The sequence below is a fragment of the Dipteris shenzhenensis genome, chromosome 4 (assembly GCF_047967505.1).
Source record: "Dipteris shenzhenensis isolate YYH24624 ecotype China chromosome 4, Dip_SZ_1.0, whole genome shotgun sequence".
NCBI classification, from domain to species: Eukaryota; Viridiplantae; Streptophyta; class Polypodiopsida; order Gleicheniales; family Dipteridaceae; genus Dipteris; species Dipteris shenzhenensis.
The window spans coordinates 39,795,116-39,814,605 of NC_141599.1; the positions used below are offsets into that span (position 1 = coordinate 39,795,116).

Below are 19,490 nucleotides of genomic sequence, written 5' to 3' on the forward strand. Positions count from 1 at the left end.
CTCTTGTGTGACCTGGTTGACCTCGTGATATTTGAGTGGGAGAAACGATGCATCAATGCTGAACTGGAAGGGGGATAATTTGTCATGTGGAATCCCAATCTCTCAAACCATTCGCATGTGTGCGCATACCAGCATCTCTGATCACTCTCAACTGCTAGGGCCATGGAGGAGGATAGTGCTAGCCATGGTAGTCTACGATGTCCTGAGGTGCAGTTGCCGTACCCTTTGACACAGTATAGATGACCTGAAAGGCTGCATCAAGCCGAAGCGGAGATGATCCAAACTCAGCTTGAATGATCTGGCAGGGATATGATGGCTTAATTCGTATAATCCGCAATAGCATGTGAACGTGGAGACGCTCTACCTTGGCCCAGTCTGCATCTAAGAGTCTGGCCCCCAACAAGGGCTGCCATACATGCCTGCTGGACGGATCAAGGAGTCGAAAATGAGGGCCTTGGTCCAAGGGTCTTGAAAGTGTTAGTGGGAAGCAGTGTCCCTCCAGCTGGGCACAGAGAGAGAGAGAGAGAGAGAGAGAGAGAGAGAGAGAGAGAGAGAGATGATATAATATGATTGTATTAAAATCCGCAGAAGGCCCTTTAGTATCTATTGGACGGGTGAATTAATAGTGTTCTTTTACATCTAGTGAAATAAACATCTTACAAAATTGCTATGTATTTTGTACTTGTTGTGCTAGCCCGGGGCCCCGAGTACCTTGCTGCTGTGTTCCAAAACTTCTTTCAAATAGCTTCCTAGCTTTTTGGCTGGCTGTTCCAGCAGACTTTTCAGATTGCCTCTGCTGTCCCCATCCCAAGATCACATGCTACTCATTTTCTATCTCCCCTATGGGGCGGATTTTGCAGGTTCTTTCCGAGAGAGAGAGAGAGAGATTACCGACTTTAGGAGGCCTCGCGGGCCTACGAGACAAAGTAAAAACCAAAAGGAATAAACACCGAACATCAGTTATAGACTGGCGCCCCTAGGGTCTTCATAGATATTATAGGTTAGCTATGATCTACTGTAAGAGATAATGAGCCTGCGTTACATCAGTTAAGAATGAGAGTCTTTGGGTTTGGATTTGAAGTGCACAAATAAATTGATGGAAAAAGCGACTAGCAACACCAAAATACTTGTGTGAGGGCTGTTTACCATCATTATTACTATGCCCATCTACAAAGGGGTCATGTGCAAGTTTTTCAAGTCCAAAAAACTTGAGAAGAAACCTTGACATAGCTTGTCATGTTGTGAGTATTTCCCTGGCCAGTTGTTGCGATGACTTTTTTTTTGTCCCCCAAAATTTTTCCTTTATGTATTCTCCCAATGGCTGGTTGTTCTAAGAGAGTTTTTAGGTTGTCGATGATGTTTTTCCTTGATGTGTGCATAGGCTTGACACAAGTGTAAAGTAATTTTGAGGTAGGAGGATGTTACGTTCCCTCCAGACATAATGTGAGCTAGCACTAGAATGGGGTGAGGTCCTAGCACATGACCAGACCTAAAGTAAGCATGAGTCTAGTCAATCCTACACCTCGACTGGTGAGTGTCTATGGTATGGGATTGGTGGGTATTTATGGTATGGGACATAAACGCTTGAGAGACAGCGTGGGCTTGGTGCTGGCCTAGCCTGAGGCTCGGTGGGAGATCCAATGTACTAGATTTGTGGTTAGGCCAGCTCTCCCTATGTGATCCATTCTAACATTTCGGTATTTGCAAGAATGGAGTGTTCGGAGTATGCGACCGTGGACACACCCAAATATAGGCCTCGCTAACATGTGCTTGGGTGCATGTTTCAACTAGACTCTCCAAGGACTTCATGTATGATTGGGCTAGCCTATCTTTTCTTGTCGAAAGTGCCCATTGTTCCGACTCTTGAAGTTGCAGTGCCTCTATTTCTTCATCAGCCATGTTGTCGTTTTAGTGGATTACTTGGAGGACACCTTTAGCCCCAAAGTTGGCTTATGTGGAAATCAGTTGTCTTGCCCAACATGCTAAAAAAATTGTGGTAAATTATAGACGACAAGTCATCCTTCTACTAATCCATTTCTTTGCATCTCACGTAAAGCATCCATCTATAGATGTCCATATAGCTGTGCCACTTGCGGCAATGGGTGTTTGCTTGAGTAGTCAGTGCTGTCACCCTAAAGACACCTTTTTTTTATGTTGCTTGTGTCGCCGGTTCCTTATCTATAATGTATACACTTTGATACTTTTTTTCCTTTCATAGTAATTCCATGGATAGAGAGATGTTCTTAAAAAGCTTTGAAACAGGGAAATCTTTAGACAAATCTTGGTCTCAATATCACATATTCTCTTCAACTGACACTTCGTGTTGTTCCCCATGGTGACAAATTGAAATACTCCTTACAGGTTAGCCAAAGCTGAACTATGGGATCTATGTAACCCTCAATCCACAAGCTACCTATAAACACCTTGACACGGTGTAGGCTAGCGCGTCATTGTCCAACCATAGATCCTCGCAAGGATCATCCCCAAGCTAGAGGTCAAGCAAAACCCGGACTAGTGATCTCTTAGGTATCCTAGCTAGGTATTCTTAGGGGTTCTCACTCCCAAAAGTGCCCCAAATGAGCTAAGGCTTACACTTGTATAGGCATAGGGTGTCCTAGGTGTCTCAATTATAAGAGTACCCTAACTATACCAAAGGTATGTCATCTCGGGTTAGGCCTACATGACCCTAAGTTAACTTGACCTGCAATGGAATGGAGTGAGGGAGTGGAAAAGGGAGGAAGGGAATGGTAAAGGAAAAGGGGGTTGGAGGGAATGGATGGGGAAATGGTGGGACTGTGGGAGGAAGGGAATGGAAGAAATGTGGGAGGGAGGGAACGGAAAAGACGACGAGAGGAGGGAGACGAATGGAGCGAAAGGTAGGAGGGAGTATTTGGAAAGAGAAAAGAGAGTGAAAGGAAAGAGAGAAGAGAGGGACTGGACTGCTCCTTTGCTAGGGCTCTCCTTCATCTGCATGCCAAGCTCCCAGCCCCCCCCGTCTCCGTTGTTTGTGCACCCGTCTGTGGTTGAGAAGGTTTGCCACGAGAGTCAACCACTTTTTAAATTAAAAGAACTTCCCTCATTTCTCACCCTCCTTCCTTTTCTTCCTTGCCTTCCCCTCCACTCCTCGCCCTTTCAATTCATTCAAACTTCTCCCCCCCCCCCCCCAAAGCCCCCCTTTTTCCCTCCTCTTGCGTTCCCTGGGGCTCTCCCTGCCGCTTCCATTCATGGGCACTGTCGAGCAGGAGGCCTGGTGGAACAACTTTCCGCTGGCTAAGCATAGACCATCCACCGAAAGGGCCGGGGGAACTTCCGAGGGGGGGCGTTCGGTGGTGCCCTCCACATGACCTTCGTATGGCAAGTGGATTCGAGGGAAGGGTGGCATACTAGCAGCTGGAAGAGCAGAATCTCAGATCTGCGAGGTGACTGCTCATGGGCTAAGCAGAGCAACTACAAAAGGTGAGAAAAAAGAGGGGAGGGTATAGAGAAACGATATGGTTTGCAGTGGAGCGATAAAAAATAGACGATACTCAGACACAACTGAAGAACAATCAGAAAGATGATTCCATGTAGAGAGACTGTAGAAAAGATAGGAGCAGAGGGGGCGTAACGCAGTCCTCCGTGTAGCTCGATGATGATGAAGATAAGGAGCAGATCTGGGGCAGAAGGGGCAGATCTGGAGCAGAAGAGACTGCAGCAAAGAATGGAGGAGATGAGGAGCAGCTGCAGGTCCTGTCCTGTACTTAAGAGTGTGGGGGGCTAGTGCCTTTATAGGCCTGACCTAGCTGGTCGGCCAGCTGGTCGGTGGGCCTGCCAGCTGGTCGGTGGACCTGCCAGCTGGTCGGTGGGCCTGCCAGATGCAATAGTAACTAAGAATTTGCATGGCTGGGTTTTTGTGATATATAGTGTATGAATTGTTTCTTGTGACTGCTGTGTAATGAGTAAAACCTTTTTTTGTGGTAACAAACAAATGCAAGGTTTATAGTAGATCTGAAGTGTTTTACTGAGTTTCTTGTTAAATTGAGTGCAGAATGCACTTAAAGATGCAGACAAGGTTTGCTTGGCAGCTATTGCTAAGTTCTGCAATGGCGTTCAGCCAGATGCAATAGTAACTAAGAATTTGCATGGCTGGGTTTTTGTGATATATAGTGTATGAATTGTTTCTTGTGACTGCTGTTCAATGAGTAAAACCTTTTTTTGTGGTAACAAACAAATGCAAGGTTTATAGTAGATCTGAAGTGTTTTACTGAGTTTCTTGTTAAATTGAGTGCAGAATGCACTTAAAGATGCAGACAAGGTTTACTTGGCAGCTATTGCTAAGTTTGAAGCCATGATGACGATAAACAAAAAATATGCTCCTGGTGGTAAGTGTCAGCTATCCTGAAGTTAAGATGCGTTCATCTTTGGAATTTTGTGGCTAGAAGAATCTGTGAACTTCTGAAAAACATCTTAGTCTATTGGTGAAATTTCTCGTTCTGGTTTGAAATGTAGAGTTTAATACAAAGAGCGTCTCCTTGCTCCCAAAACAGTGAAATCCATCTCTTTGTAGAGAGCCTTCTTCTATCTACACACAAGTTTACTCCGCATAGACTTCCTCCTCCAAGTTACCACTCAGGAAGGCAATGAAAGATGGGCCACTTGAATTGGGCAGATGCTATCTATGTCCCATGCATGCTATTGGAGCAAAGGTGTCGTTGTAGTCAAGACCATCTACCTGTGCAGATCCTTTGGACACCAATCTTTCTTTGTACTTGTAGAGAGTGTTGTCCGACTTGTAATTTTCTTTGTATATTGTCTTTGGCAGGTGTGGGTAATTGATCCTTTGGAGTTACCATCATGGCCGATTGGACTAGCTAATAACTGAGGTCTGCCACCCTTAGTTCAAGCCTATACCTTCACCTGTCAAGGTGCCTTGAACAAATCTTCTTCACGCACAAAATTGCTGCCCTGTGCAGCCTATATTTGACTGCAGTCAGCCTCAGTCTGAGGCCTACATCACCTATCTATTGTTAGAAAACAAAATAGGGGTGGAGGTTTCTTACTACAGCCAACACTCCCCAAGCAAATATCATTCTTTCCTTAATGTGTACACAAGTGCACAGAGAGAGAGAGAGAGAGATTAATCTTAGGCCTTTGTGTGGACCTAGTTTCTCATGTCTGCAAGAGGTACCATGGAGGCCTACATCATGTGGTGACCAGAGGTGATTTACAAAGACTATAAGGACAAAACATATAACCATAACATTGTTTTTGGAGTACTACTCCATGTAGAGAACCTCAAAATTGACTATATGACCAAGTGATTATAAAAGTTCAAAGATATTGAACCTCAAAAGATAAAATCTTTATTTTCTTCTACCACAAAGTTTGTGACTTCATTTGCTGATGGAGTTCTCTCTTCAACCAGATTTGCCATGCTTTTCTTCTTCTCGTTGCATAGCAGTAGAACTAGCATGATCAAGACAAAATGCTTTGGATCCTTTGGCAAAATGTCTTCAAGAGTATCTTTCATATGAGCATCAATATGCATAACATATGCATCATAGCAAGTACAAATAAGAGCCAACATATTGCAACTCATTCTTATGCATAGGATTATCACTTCATTGGACTTGAGTAGCATTAAGCCACCCTTCATATGCTTGCGTAGACAAAGCATAAACCTAATCTCTACTCCGAGTCTAGGCTATGGTGCTGTGTGGTTACCCTTCTGCAATAGCAATTGGAACTGCTGAGTATGCTGCTGCAGGGACCTTGGAGGGGCTAGAGGCTGCACTAGGCTGGAGAGGAAGGCTGAATTGCTGAGGGAGCTGGATGAGAAATGAGGGGGTTAAGGGGACCCTTAAATAGGGGCTGGAGTGCCCTGATTTGGGCCGACCCACGAGCCCTAGATAGCCGACCAGCCAGTTGGCTGGTTGGCTGGCTGGTTCGGCCCTAAAACCCAGCACAATGGGCTGCCTAGGGAGGGGCAGAGGTAGCCTAATAAAGGCGCCTTCCCCCAGCCCTTTTCCCTTGCTTTGGAGCTGCCTCAAGGGGCCTTTCTAGGGCTCCTACCTTGGCTGCTCCTGCTCTCTTCACTTAGGCCAGCCCTTGGGGGCCCTTCTGGGCTCCTACCCTAGGCTAAGACCTAGACCTAGTGTCACGAGGGCGTGATTTCTGGCGCATGCATGTTGGCCTGCATGTGGGCAGTACCTTGGGAAAACAAGGAGCGAGGGCATGGGTTGCTTGAGGTGCTAGAACCCCTAGCAAATTGTGCCTTGGGGGTCAAAATTGTGGTTTGGACCAGAAAGGGGTCAAAATACCCTTAGTTTTGAAGTCGATCATTCGTGGGGTTTTAAAAAGGTCCCACTAGAGGGGGCCTAGGGGCAAATTAAAGACCTTTGGGGCAAGCCTAGACGTGGGCTGCCATGTGGCATGCCCATGCATTTTTCCTTTTGGAAAGGAAGGCCTTAGAAGGCCAAAAGGGAAAATGGCGACAGGATTTTACTCAGACTGTGTGGGCGCCAAAAAACGGAGTAGGCTGGTGGCCGTACGACGGTACGGAATGTTTTTGAGAACCGGGTGCAGCCGTGCGTACGGACTGGCAGTGGAAGGTAAAGCTGTTGCAGTACGGACCGTACGGACAATGCGTACATGAGCATTAAGTGCAGCTGTACGGGCTGGTGCCGTACGAATTGTATGGGCTCTACGGAAGGTATGGGCTACTTGATGGCCATGGGCTACAAGGTGTTGGCTTTAAGGTTGTATGGTGTAATGAAGGGTAAAAAGGGCCAAGTCAGAGGTCCTTTAGGTGGAAAATGTGGAGGGACTATATAAGTCTCTATCCACTCCCTACTATGTACTTTTTGATGTGACATCTAATCCTATCTACTCTCCCTTCCTCCTTGCCTACGCTCACTCACTCTCTCTCTCTCTCTCTCTTCCCTACTCCCTCTCATTATCTCCCTCTCTTTCCTATCTCATTCTCTCTCTCCTACCCCTTCTCCTCCCTTCTTCCCCGATCTCTCTCCCCTTCTAAATCCACCCCTACCCCCTTTTCTACATTGGTATCAGAGCCCCGACTCTGGCACCTTTGTTTCCAGTAGCTGCGCCTTGGCGTCTATTACTAGCAAGCAAAGACTCGTCCGTTGAAAACCAGCTTTCAGGAGGAGCTCGATCGCTCCACTCAAGCCCTGAATCAGTTGCTCAACCCCATCAGCCCCTCAGCCGTCAGCTAGGCTGCATAGCGGGCACACGTCCGCCCGTTAGCACCGTCAGCCTCTCCGTTCCGTTCATGCCTTGTTCCGGAAAGGCCGTTCCATCTATTTGCATATCTATAGGAAGTTTTCCCTTTGTCCCGTCCAGCCCGTTTCGTCACGCCTAGCCTCGTTCTGTGCGTCTACATCCCGACCTGCATTCCGTCCGTCCAGCACTTTCCGTGAGCATCCCATCCAACACATTTCCCCAACTGCCGTCCGCATGTCTCCCTCCCATTCTATCTGCCCGTCCGCTCCCATGCGCCACTCGTCTACTCGTCTCGCCGCCCGTTCCGTGCCAGTCTGTGCCTGTCTGTGCCTGTGCGCTGCCATCCACGCCCACCTGCAAACCTTAGCCTCTAAGGTTGGGATTAGTTGGTTGGTTAGGTTAGTTTAGGTCTGGTTAGGTCTAACTAGTTAGTGGGTTGAGTTACTTTGGTTAGGTTTAGTTAGTTAGGTTGGGTTTAGGTTCAGTTAGTTGGGCTAGGTTAGGTTAATACTAACTAGGGTTAAATGGCCAAGTTAGGTTACCTTAGGTCAATGTCCTAACTGTCTTACCAGCCTTTAGGCTAGGAGTCCTAAGTGTCCTAGGCGACTTAGGGTCCTTTTTTTTTTTTTAAAGGACTAAAAAATTTCTAGCCTCTTTAAGGAGGTTTCCACAGCCCTATTGTGGCTTATTCCCCGTTTCAAAGCTTCTTCGATGACCTTTCTTCCAAGCCTCTCCATCGATCTTTTTCGTGTTTCCACACACACTCTCATGTGCTCATTACAGCAGGGATTTGCTACCCATTTTCTCTTTGTCTACATTCGAGCTTCTCTCTCCAGGGCCAGTCACCATGCCACCGAAGCACGCCCCTCGTGATATATTGCATGCTAGCAATGAGGCTGCTTAGTATGAGCAAGTGCCTGCCACAATGGTTGCATCCACTGGTGGTACGGAGGTTCCTTCCACTCAGCCTCTCTCTCCTGTATCCCAGGAAGTGCAAGTAGTGCAGATGCAATTTTTGGATGCCCTTTCCTCTATGCTCCAAGGTGCTTTCTGCCAGATAGAACAGGAGTTTAGCCAGCAGCTTACCACAGCCATGGCTATGCAGGATACTGCTCTTGCCCAGATGGGACAACAGATTGGTCAGCAGATCACATCTACCATTGCTATGCAAGATAAGGGTAAGCAGCTCACACCCCAGCAAGACGACCACTTAGACAGTCAGTATGTTTTGTTTGGTCCACGCAAAGGTTTTATGGCAGATGCCCGCCGTGCCTATGAGCATTAATCTTCTAAACCATTGCATGTACCCCAGCATGGGGGTTATCTGGACTTAGATGATGCATTTTCTGTGCCACAGAGCACCTTCATGCAAGATGTCAGGCCATCTTTTGGCTCACAGCTTTTTGCATCTATGTAGGTTGAGCCGTCTCTTTTGGGCCGACCCGTTGGTGTGCATCCAGTTAGTGCTCCTTTCACCACACCAGCGAGTATGCCTGGAGCTGGCTTTGGTTTTTATGGCAGCCCACTCCCCTGGGAGAGAGGTCAGTCCTCTTCTCAGCCCTTTGGTATGCCATCATTTCGGAGAGATGCATTTGGCAGAGAGACCCAACCCGGGGTTCATGCACCTATCGCTCCGCCAGCGAGAACATATAGCCAGACGTAGCCAATGCATCAGATGGCAGTAGCTACTATGCAACAGGGAGTCTGTGGTGGGCAGCAAGCCACTCTTGATGACATGTTGGCAGATTCTTTGCGTGCATACAAAGCCCTACCTAAGGCCATCAAACTTGAGATGTCCTTCTCTGATTATGTGAACCTCAAGCGTGATGATGCCCGCACTTCTAGAGGTTACACACACAAGAATTATGCAGCCAAGGATATCAAGGACAAACTCACAATGCATAAGTTTAAAGGGGACACTCGTACTCCCAATGAGTTGGAGGAGTGGCTCACGAAGCTGGAAGACTATTTTCGCTTCTACCCCAAGTGTGAGGAGGAGCGCATCATTTTTGTAGGTATGCATATGCAGGACTATGCCCACACATGGTGGCGATACATGAGGGATTCCCCTGCAGAGACCAACCACTTGGAGGGGTTTCAAAGAATTGATGGTCACTACATTTGTATCCCCACTTGTCTTGGATCAATACTTGGCTGAATTTTATGCCTTGTCGCAGACCGGTGCGGTCCAAGAGTACTTGCAACGCTTTTGGAGGCTTTCCCTGTTTGTGCAAGACGTATCTGAAAAGGGAAAGCTGCTGTGAAGGCACATAACCTTCAAACAATTGAGCATGCAGCCCAATTGGCAGAGGTATTTGAGCCCAAATATGCTGGCAAATATAAGATGACAGCAGGCAGCACATATGGGAATGTAAATGAGGTTGAGAAGCAGCCTAAAATGACTGATTGGAATGAAAGAAAATCAGCAGCAGCACCATTTCCGAGGTTTCCCACAGTTACATGCAGCAAGATGCCATATGCTAAGCCATACAGGTCATTTGATGCTAAGCCAGGAGCTAAGCCAAGTGTTGGGATTGAAAAATCAGAAGTTAAACAACACACCAAGGCTATTATGGACAGCAGAAAGTGGGCAAACTTATGCTTTAAGTGTGGTGAGAAGTGGACTCTTGAGCATCGGGAAGTTTGTAAAATGCGTAACAGTGGTACAGCATGATTATTGAGATATCAGAGGATGAGGATTTGATGGATGCTTCTGAGACTTTGGATGCCACTCATGATGATTCAGAGGGTGCACAAATCGTGGAAGAAGCTCCAGATGTTGGAGCCACGAAGGGGGCTGATTTCCCCTTTGATCCCGGTGGTGCTAATGAACGTAATATGGATGGTATACAATCCGATGACACTCAGCCCACATGTAACCCGCGAGGCCATTGGCCTAAAGTCTTTCATGTGGAGCATCAGGTTGCTATGCCCTTTCTTGCGCGAGAGGATGCAAATGGTAATGCTCCTGTGGACGAGGAGATCTATTGGGATGCACAGCAAACAATTTATGCTATCTCTTCTCATGCATTGATGGGTGCCAAAAGTGCTGAAACTATCAGATTGAAAGGACAAATTAATGGCAGGATTGTTCACATGCTTGTGGACAACGGTAGCACTCATAGTTTCATCAATTCTAAGATCTTACAGAAGGCGGGATTGATTGCTACTGAGATTGATCATGGGCTGAGAGTAGAGGTGGCAAATGGACAGCATTTGGTCAGTAAATTTTGTTGCCAAGATGCAAGGATCAAGCTCTCTGAGGATTATGAATTTGCTGGGGATCTCTTGGCATTGGATATGGGCCCAATAGATGCTGTCCTGGGCTGCAATTGGCTGAAATCTTTGGGTAAAATCAGTGTAGATTCGATCCAGAAAAACAATACATGGGATTTGGTGGATTTGCCCATTGGAAAGAAAGCTGTTGGGACAAAGTGAGTGTACAAGATAAAGAGAAAACTGATAGGACTATTGACAGTGCAAGGCGAGGCTGTTTGCTAAAGGATATTCTCAGTAAAAGGGGACAGACTATGAAGAAACCTTTGCCCCGACTTCTACCATCAAATGTGTTGTCTCATTGGCTGCTCATTTTGGGTGGAAAGTACATGAATTGCACATCAAAACAGCCTCTATCATTGGGGACTTGTACGAAGAAGTGTGTGTGAGCCAGCCTGTTGGTTTTCAAGTGCTTGATCAGGAAGACAAGATATGCAAGCTGGATAGGGCACTTTATGGGTGGCTTGGTATGATAAGATTATATATATTGACGAGCCAGGGTCTATGGAAACAGTCCAATTGAAAGTGCCCTATATGTCAAGAAGAACAAAAAGGATTTGCTGATTGTCATCCTTTATGTGGATGATATGTTGCTCATAGGCACAAGTGAAGAGAGAATTGCAGATTTCAAGCATGACCTTGAAGCTTCGTTTGATGATGTCCGATCTGGAGCCATTACACTACTATCTAGGCATTTAGTTTATGCAATGAGATGAGGGATTTGTTTTGAAACAATCCAATCATATACAAACGACTGTTACAAAACTTCACTTTTAAGGATTGCAAGCCCATTTCTACTTCATTGGAGCCTAGGCTGTCCATGCCTGATGCAAGTGAAGTTTGAACCATTTGATGCTATTTCATACAGCTAGGTTGTTGGATGCCTCATATATCTGTGCGATACTTGTCTAGATATTCAGTCCAATGTATCCTAATTGAGCAGGTATATGCACTGCACAGCCCAAAGACATAGCATTGAAATTCTGTAAAGTGTGTTTTCAGATATCTGCAGGGGTACTCAGTTGCTCTATGCCCTGGGGGTTGACTCTTGAGTTGCATGCTTTCAGTGATTCAGATTGGGCTGGTGATTATGACTCCAGACACTCCACCAGGGGCAAGTGTTTCTTTATTGGTGGTTCATGCATTTCTTGGTTGAGCAAGAAATAATCCAGTCCATTTCTTGGTTGAGCAAGAAACAATCTGGTGTGGCTACATCATCCTGTGAAGCTGAGTACAGTGCAGCCTTCACAACTACAATAGAATGTGTATGGCCCAAAAATTGATGGGAGATCTTCATGGCAGTTTGCATTGTGCAGCCATCTACTCCTATTCTCATTGATGGTCAGAGTGTTACTGTAGCATGGAATCCTGTGTTTCATGCCCACACGAAACACATTGAGATACATTATTACTATGTCAAAGAGAGATCAATTTGATCTGCAGTCCTACACATCGTAATGTTGCAGAGCTTTTCACCAAAGCTTTACCCAGAGAAAATTTTGAAGCTTTTCACAAAGCGTTAGGCTTATTCCATTTGGGGATTGATCTATCACCTTGTACATGTTCAAACTATCACTGCAGGAGGTTTTGTAAGATGTTAGTAGCGACTGCGACTGACACCTTACCCAAGGGGCACTTTTATCCCCAGCTAGGGGTTTTTCCCCTTGGGCTAGTTCGGGATTTTTTATTTGGCTTGACCCTAACAAACTTATACTTTAGTATTGTTTTTGCAGTCGCAACAACTTTTTGTTTTGATTCACTCTTGTGTACGAGGCTGTGCAGAGGAGCAATGCAGCTTGTCATGATCAAGCCCTAGACATTGGGACTCTGTAGAAGAGTGGAGAGATCTTTGGAGGGATCTAGCTTCTATTGAGAGACTTAGGGAGCACCAACTAGACTCCATTGAGGTGATAGGGCTCACATAAGGTTGTATGTGATTGAGGCCAAAGGAGCACAATAGTCTTTTTACTCCATCTGGGCTAGGTGGACAGAACAAGGGGATGAGATGACATCCCAATTCTTGTAGAAGATGGTCCCAAGCGGGGGAAAAATGAATGTATGCACTTCTAAGAGATGAGAACGAATGTATGCACTTTGATCAGGTATATGTTCCAGGCAGAGGTCCAACATTTTGGACTGCAATAGCAAATGATAAATTGCCACATGGGATTTTGAGGAACTGTGTCCGTAACTCCGACAAGGTTGGATCACCTTCCGGCAACCATCTATAGCTTCCCAGAGGCAACATTCTTGATGGGTTGCAATCTCTGGTGCACATGTGCCCAATCTATCTGATGCGCGTTTGATGACACCAGGGAATTGGATGCATTCTGATGCCAAGTATTGGCTTGGTCAGTTGATTGCTAGTGTAGCAGAGTGCAAGGGTGAGCCCGAATTAAATAAAGACCGGAAGGGGCGTCAAAGCATCTGGGGCCAATCGGTGTCCTTGGTGTTTGGTTTTTGAGCAAGGACACTCTAGCCTTTCTTTTCAGTGTTCTCAAAGTTGTTTCTAAGTGGAATTTAACTAATGGAAGTGGCTGGAAATGTTGGAATGTGGCTGTGAATGAAGTGTATGCTAAGCTAGTTATAGTTGACTACCCTTTAGATTTCTAAAGGCCGGTTTCAGCAGCCCGTCAAAGGTTCAAAAGAACCTTGATTTTTGTTAAAACCAGCAAAGGACAGATCTGCATTTTCAGCAAATATAACATCCCGAGTAGTGATAACCTTCTTTGTCACATGATTATAAAGTCTATACCCCTTGCTTTCACTGTTATAGCCAATAAAGATGCAGTTCTCTGCCTTGTCATGAGGTTTGCCACGCAATTCTAAAGGCACATGTGCATATGCTACACAATCAAATGTACGGAAATAGCCCACATCGGGCTTACAACCAAACCATGCTTGATAAGGTGTCATGACCTTAAGAGCCTTCGTGGGATACTTATGCAGAATATGAGTCGGGCACAAAATGACTTCCATCCAAGATTTTTGTGGCAACCCTTTTGCTTTTAGCATGCATCTCCCATCTCCGAAAGTGACCGATTTTTCCTTTCACCTTTCCCATTTTGTTGAGGACCATAAACTAATGTGTAATGCCCTTCTCGGTAAAAAATTGTTGGAATGGCTTGGATAGGTATTCCCCTCTTTGATCTCAACAGAGGGTCAACTAGCATTCAGATTGATCTTCAATCGAGGCCACAAAGTGCTTGACCACATTGCAAACTTCGGACTTCTGCTTAAGACCAAAGACCCAAGTAAAACACGTGGAATCATCTATGAATGTAATATAATATAGATGACCTCTTAAGAGACGGAGTGCGCATGGGTCCACAAGCATCAATATGGACGAGCTGTAATTTATGTCCTCTATCTAGTTTGGGAGGAGATTTGGTCCATTAGTGGTCTCTCTGAGGATGATGGGAGCCTTGGAGGCACGGTTGATATTGAGATTCTTGAGGGCTTAGTGGCCACATAGAAAAAGATCGACTCTCTTTTGCATTCTTGCGATAGTTTTGGAATTTGGTATCCACTCCAGTTCACTATGCATTTGAGGAGATCGCCAACCTACGTATGATGTGCCCTTCCCTCTCATGGCTAAATTAAGGGCAGGGGAAGGGGCACCAAAGTCAATATTCGAAAATGGTAACTAGTCACCCTCCAAGGCAAAATCTACAAGATCTTAGCCAGCCCTTGAGTCTACGTTTGTGTCCCAATTTGTTGTGTGTATCCTTCACTTTACACAAACTTGGTAAGAATAGCATCTCGAACAACATCTTCACTTTTTGGGAGGCCGTTGAGTTGCGTGATATGAGTCTAAGCCTCCCAATTCTTCTCCCAGTTTTGAGGCGGATTAGGATTTCCTAGAGGGGAGGAGACTAGGCTTGTCAGCATGTTGGATCGAGGGATCTTAACTCTTTATGTTATGCCATAGGTGGCGGTGTGTGTTCCTTGCAAGCTTTTGTATAGGAGCTCAACAAAGCTCTTTCTTCTAGGTAGAGCTTTGATGATGAACCAAGTCTTGTTGCCTATGGCCTTGTCCATTGCGTCATGATGTGCTTCCAGAGACGATGTATGGGACAGCTTCGGCATTTGGTTAGTAACTCGATGGGCGGGGTCAGATGGCACATAGATACTAGGGCTTGGGGGCTTGGGTAGCTTGGCTAATGGTGATTCTTACTCACTTTAAGGGAGGAGTAGGTATCATCGATCTAGAGATGCAGAGCAGAGCATTTTTGGGCAAGCTCATAATATGTGTTGTGTTTTCAGAGGATGAGTTTGGGCATTTTCCTGGATTCATCTAGATATAAGCTCACAATATGGAGCCTCGTACCGTTCTCTAAGACATAGAAGGTCCTTCAATAGCTTGGTCTCTAGGGACATGGCAGCTCTCTCTTTACTAGGAAGGCTTCCTCGATGAGAATTTGGAGGCACCTTCACATAGGTCTTACTCAGTCCATCCCACGATGCAGTGCAGAGATTGATGCAACCATCCCAAGGGCCCATGCGGCCAAGGATCAACATGGATTGGTAAAGATGTTCTCCTAGACTAGAGTACCTTTTTGAGTCAAATACTATTACTGCACCTAGTGACAAGTCTCCTCTGTTCTACAGCATATGGGTGAGTGAAGTACTCAAGCTTGAGTTTCCCAGCTTGCGTCAGGTTGTCACAGAGGACCACTCTCTTAGTCTAATGGTTGGGCAAGCGAAGTGTTGACATCCCGCAGCTAGTCATCAAAAGTAGGAATCACTCACAGTGATGTCTTTGGTTGTGAGAGTGTTGTCCTCTTTGGGAGGTGTAGTGTACTCCAAACAGTGGATTTGGCTCCAGCAGACACGACAATCCAAACCAGTGCCCTTCTCCTACTACCCGCATTTGCAAGCAACTCTAGATTTTGACCTCTTTGTGGTACCCATGGCGAGAGAGGCACTTGCTTTAGCAGCAGGTCCTGCTTGCCCTCCTCTCTAGTCTCTGCGCATGGTTGTGGACTACTACAAGGGTGGAGTATACGTGGTCTCAGCCATCACACTATTGGCTACCTAGTCACTGGACCCTCTGCGTTCCGTTGGGGACACTGATGCCAATAATGACCTTTCTGGCCACGTCAGTTACATGGACGGGATGCCTTGAGAGCTTCTCTTTCCTCAGCTGTCAATTGCTTTCTTCCTCTTTGATCAGCTGTCAAAGCCTCAGGTTGACTGTCATAGGTACGATCGACGAAGTGCTCCTCCTGGTCAAGCATCATGGGGACCAATTCCTCCCAGGTCAACTCATTCACCCTACCACTAGTGATCAAGGATGGCCCCGTACTGAGAGGATAACTGGGACATGAGAGTTATGGCCATGTCTTGCTGAAATTTGCTTCCTTGCCTGGAGGATCTCCTACTGAAGTTTTTGTAACTTGATTATGTGTTCCCGCATCGATGAAGACTTCTTGGGATCCAACAACCTCATCTGAACCTCGAATGAAACCCTCTTCATGGGAGAGGTTCGGTTATACATGGATGCCAAATGCTTCCATCTACTTTTGGCCACTGTCGTGCTTCACGTGATTAATCATGTGAGGAGTACAATTAAGAAAGATAAATGATCTTACCCTGGCATTAAAACGGTCCCACAGTTGGGATAGAGTCTTGGTTTCCTTCTGAGCCAGGATGCCAAGGTCCTCTGCCAGGGGATCTGGTCGGGCAACACCTATCAAAACGAAATCTGCCATGTCATATGACTGTAACACAGATTTTATCATAACCTGCCAAACGCCGTAATTGAGCCCATCCAACTGCCGGTCAACTGGGAACGTGGGCAACAATGGAATTCTAGTCTTGTTCTCTGCCATCTCCGACAAAGTCGCCATGTCGGAGTGAAGAGGACGATGAACTGAAAGAGAAGGTGGATGGGATGGAAGGAATTGAGGGTTGAAGAAAGGAGAAGGTTGAAGACAAGGATGACGGGGCTGACAGCCCAATGTACCATCACACCTCGATTTCCGTCCCTCGGGAACACCTCCTCTCTGATCTGCAAACACCCTTCAAAGTCACCCTTCCGAACGGTCCCTCGCAGTGTGTTGGCTCAACACTCCCGGAGAACTGCAAGTGATCTCTGGAGAAAACCTTGCTACTACAACTGGGGGAAAACCTCGGAAACAAGGGCTGCTCGAGAGCTCGGAACACACAGCTCAACAAACAAGTGAAGGGAGCACTAGGGAGCGGATGGACTGCTGCACTACCCTGCTCCTCATGTGCACAACAGGGCTGGCTCTGCTCCTCTGCCAGGCCCTCCAAGAAATGCTGGTCTGCGGTGAAGTACTGCTCCACCAGGTGATGAAAAGAGGGCTAAGGGGGGGGGGGGCTATATATAGCCCCCCAGCCCCTCCTAGTTGGCTCGCATAGGGCAGGGCTGACCAGCCTGCCTAGTGGCCGACCCAACAGGCCTACATGGCCGACTCTACAGCCCTACAAAAGGGCTCCTCAGGGCCCTATATCAGGGCTGAGTCCCTGGCCAGGTGGGCCGACCCACCAGTCAGGGCTGCACACAGCCCTATACATAGGGCTCAAGCCCACTGCCCAAGGAGGGCTGAAGCCACCCAGGTGGCCGACCTGCACCCTCTGCTCCATAGCCCATAAATGGGCTCTAAGAGGCGCCTAAAGGGCAGCATACCTGCCCACACACCCCCGTACCCCGCCTGGGAACCTCCATGGCACTGAGCAACCACTCTAGCCTACTCTCATGGGGGGCAGGCACACCCACAACACAGGCCCTCACTCTCTACACTATCGTCACTCACTGGGTGGGCACACCCACAAGCAAGGCCCTCTCTCTAGGTGACATCAGGAGATGTTGACCTCCAACAACTTGACCTGGTTGGGGATGTTTCAGCCTGCAAGTACCTTTACACTCATAAATTGAGGAATTTTTTGGGCTACAAAACATAGAATCTTTCTTTCTTGTTAGCCCCCTTGTGGATAGCTGATCTTGCATATATTTTGAAGGCAATATAGAAATTTATTTCTTGGGGGGAGGGATAATGTTGTAGACAAGTATATAATGCAAAAATCTTCCTTTACTCAGTACCTGCATGTGCTTATTTGTGCTCAAGAGTCTCATTTGTGTCTGTAAACATCATCTTAATACAATACTTAAAACAATATAGAGAAATATGTAATGGATGGTGACAGTTTTCACGTGCATTTTTCCAGCCCTCTTAAACTGGGGTCTAGCTCTTCGAGATCGATCTTGGTTGCGTCCAATATATAGCAATGAAAGGATTAAGCTGTTGCAACAAGCAAGGCTGATATTTCAAGATGTGCTTCAATATGATCCAAACTATAGTCAAGCCAAAATGGCAGTGGCTGCCTGCATTGAGGAACTGCAGGAGCTTCAAGAGTATGATGGAAACGAGTCCAAGAGAGCTCAGAACCGGAGGGCTGAGAACTGGTGGGATTGGAATTGAGGTAGGCTGTTATATCTCTTTTCAGTGGTTTTCCTATACCTTGCTAAAAGCAAATTTTTTAGTGTCATCCAAATGAAAACTTGAGCAACCGTGGATCAGAAATCTGGCTGTAACCATTTTCAGGCTTAGATTCTGTGAATGAATTTTGTGATGTCCTGTCCCTACCGAGAAATGGCAACAGAGGGATCTTCCAAATGGCAGACTCTCAAGTTATGCCCAAGATAAGTGGGATCAGCTAATCAAAGGACCAACGAGAGCTCATGCTATATCAGCTAAGGCAGATTCTGGCTTACAAACGGGTTCAACATTCACTTGAGTTTGGTATTCTGGTAATTTGCCAATGTGTGTTGTATTTTAACTTAATGATTGGAGCTGTGAAGTTAAAGCTCACAGGTTGATGTCATTTCAAGATCTGGTCATGATGTATATTCTGTCCAATTCTTTCACTGCTATGTGAGACAAAATATCGCATGTGCTTTACACAATCAGATATCCATCTGGTTGCATGATGTGATTCTAATTTAAGGTTACATTACTGTGATGAGTGTTTAGCAAATGATGCATAATATACAATACAGATCTTCTTAGCGGTGATGACAAAGAACTTGATCGGATAGAGTCTGAAAATTCAATTCTTTGGAAGCCTCCAGGTACAGGGTCTCTTGGACCTTGTTTTTCTCATCAGGTGATTCGATCAACTATATTTTGCCATTTTAACAAGCAAAGATGTAACAACTAAAAATCGATGTCCAGTATAAAAGATCATTGTCTTGCTACTTGATAGAGTTAGAGAGACCATTCTATGCTATATTCTAACCCCTATACCTCGATAACAGCTTCCACTGGCACATCCATGATTGCACCAGCCCATGCCTACAAGAGCCAGTGGCACATCCATGATTGCATCATCTTTGGAAAATTCTTGTGGCTCTTTGGTTTTCATCCGCGCGGATGAAAACCAAAGAGCCACAAGAATTTTCCAAAAGGAGGAGTCAAGAATCTCGTTCTCAACTGTTGTTGAAGAAAATCTAGGAACTCACGGGAGGACGGGCAAAATCAGAACAAATGAAGCATAGTCTCTTGAGAAGCCAAACCACTGCGACATACAGTAGGAGCAATGTGTCTACGTGCCAATAGTTGACCAAATGGAAAAACTTTTAGAAGAACTTTTCATAAAAGACTTGATGTCAAAGTTGCCTTAGTCTCTTTCTTCACCACTTAGCTTGCTAATGCATTCGCCAAATAGAATAAGCCTTATCTGAAACCCAAGGATGAGGCAAAAGGATTTTATATAATGTAGGCACTGTAATCTGGATAGTCTCAAAGAACAAAAGGAGGACTCGTGGGAAGTCAAAATCCAATCCTCTAGCTTATCCTAAAGTTCCAAAGGAGGAATTGGGACAAAAGGTGAAAGCATATATGTAATTTTTTACCATAGAGGATGATAATGAGATCCCAAGTCATACCGTGTGGCTGTGAGAGAAAAAGGTAAAATAGTTCCATCATCTTGATTGACATTCGCAATAGAAGTAATTCCTTTGAAAA

At 45.9% G+C, this 19,490-nt stretch overlaps 1 protein-coding gene across 1 annotated transcript in view; it reads left to right on the plus strand.

Annotated features, from left to right (window-relative positions):
- The window catches only part of LOC147902846 (uncharacterized), a 45,022-nt gene extending 26,616 nt beyond the window's left edge, over positions 1–18,406 (plus strand). The window contains exons 2-3 of the mRNA XM_087373359.1: positions 4,271–4,361; positions 17,692–18,406. Of these exons, the coding sequence (XP_087229485.1) occupies positions 4,271–4,361; positions 17,692–17,945 (345 nt within the window). The 3' untranslated portion in view covers positions 17,946–18,406. The remainder of the gene's footprint in view (positions 1–4,270; positions 4,362–17,691) is intronic.
- The last annotated feature ends 1,084 nt before the right edge of the window (positions 18,407–19,490 follow it).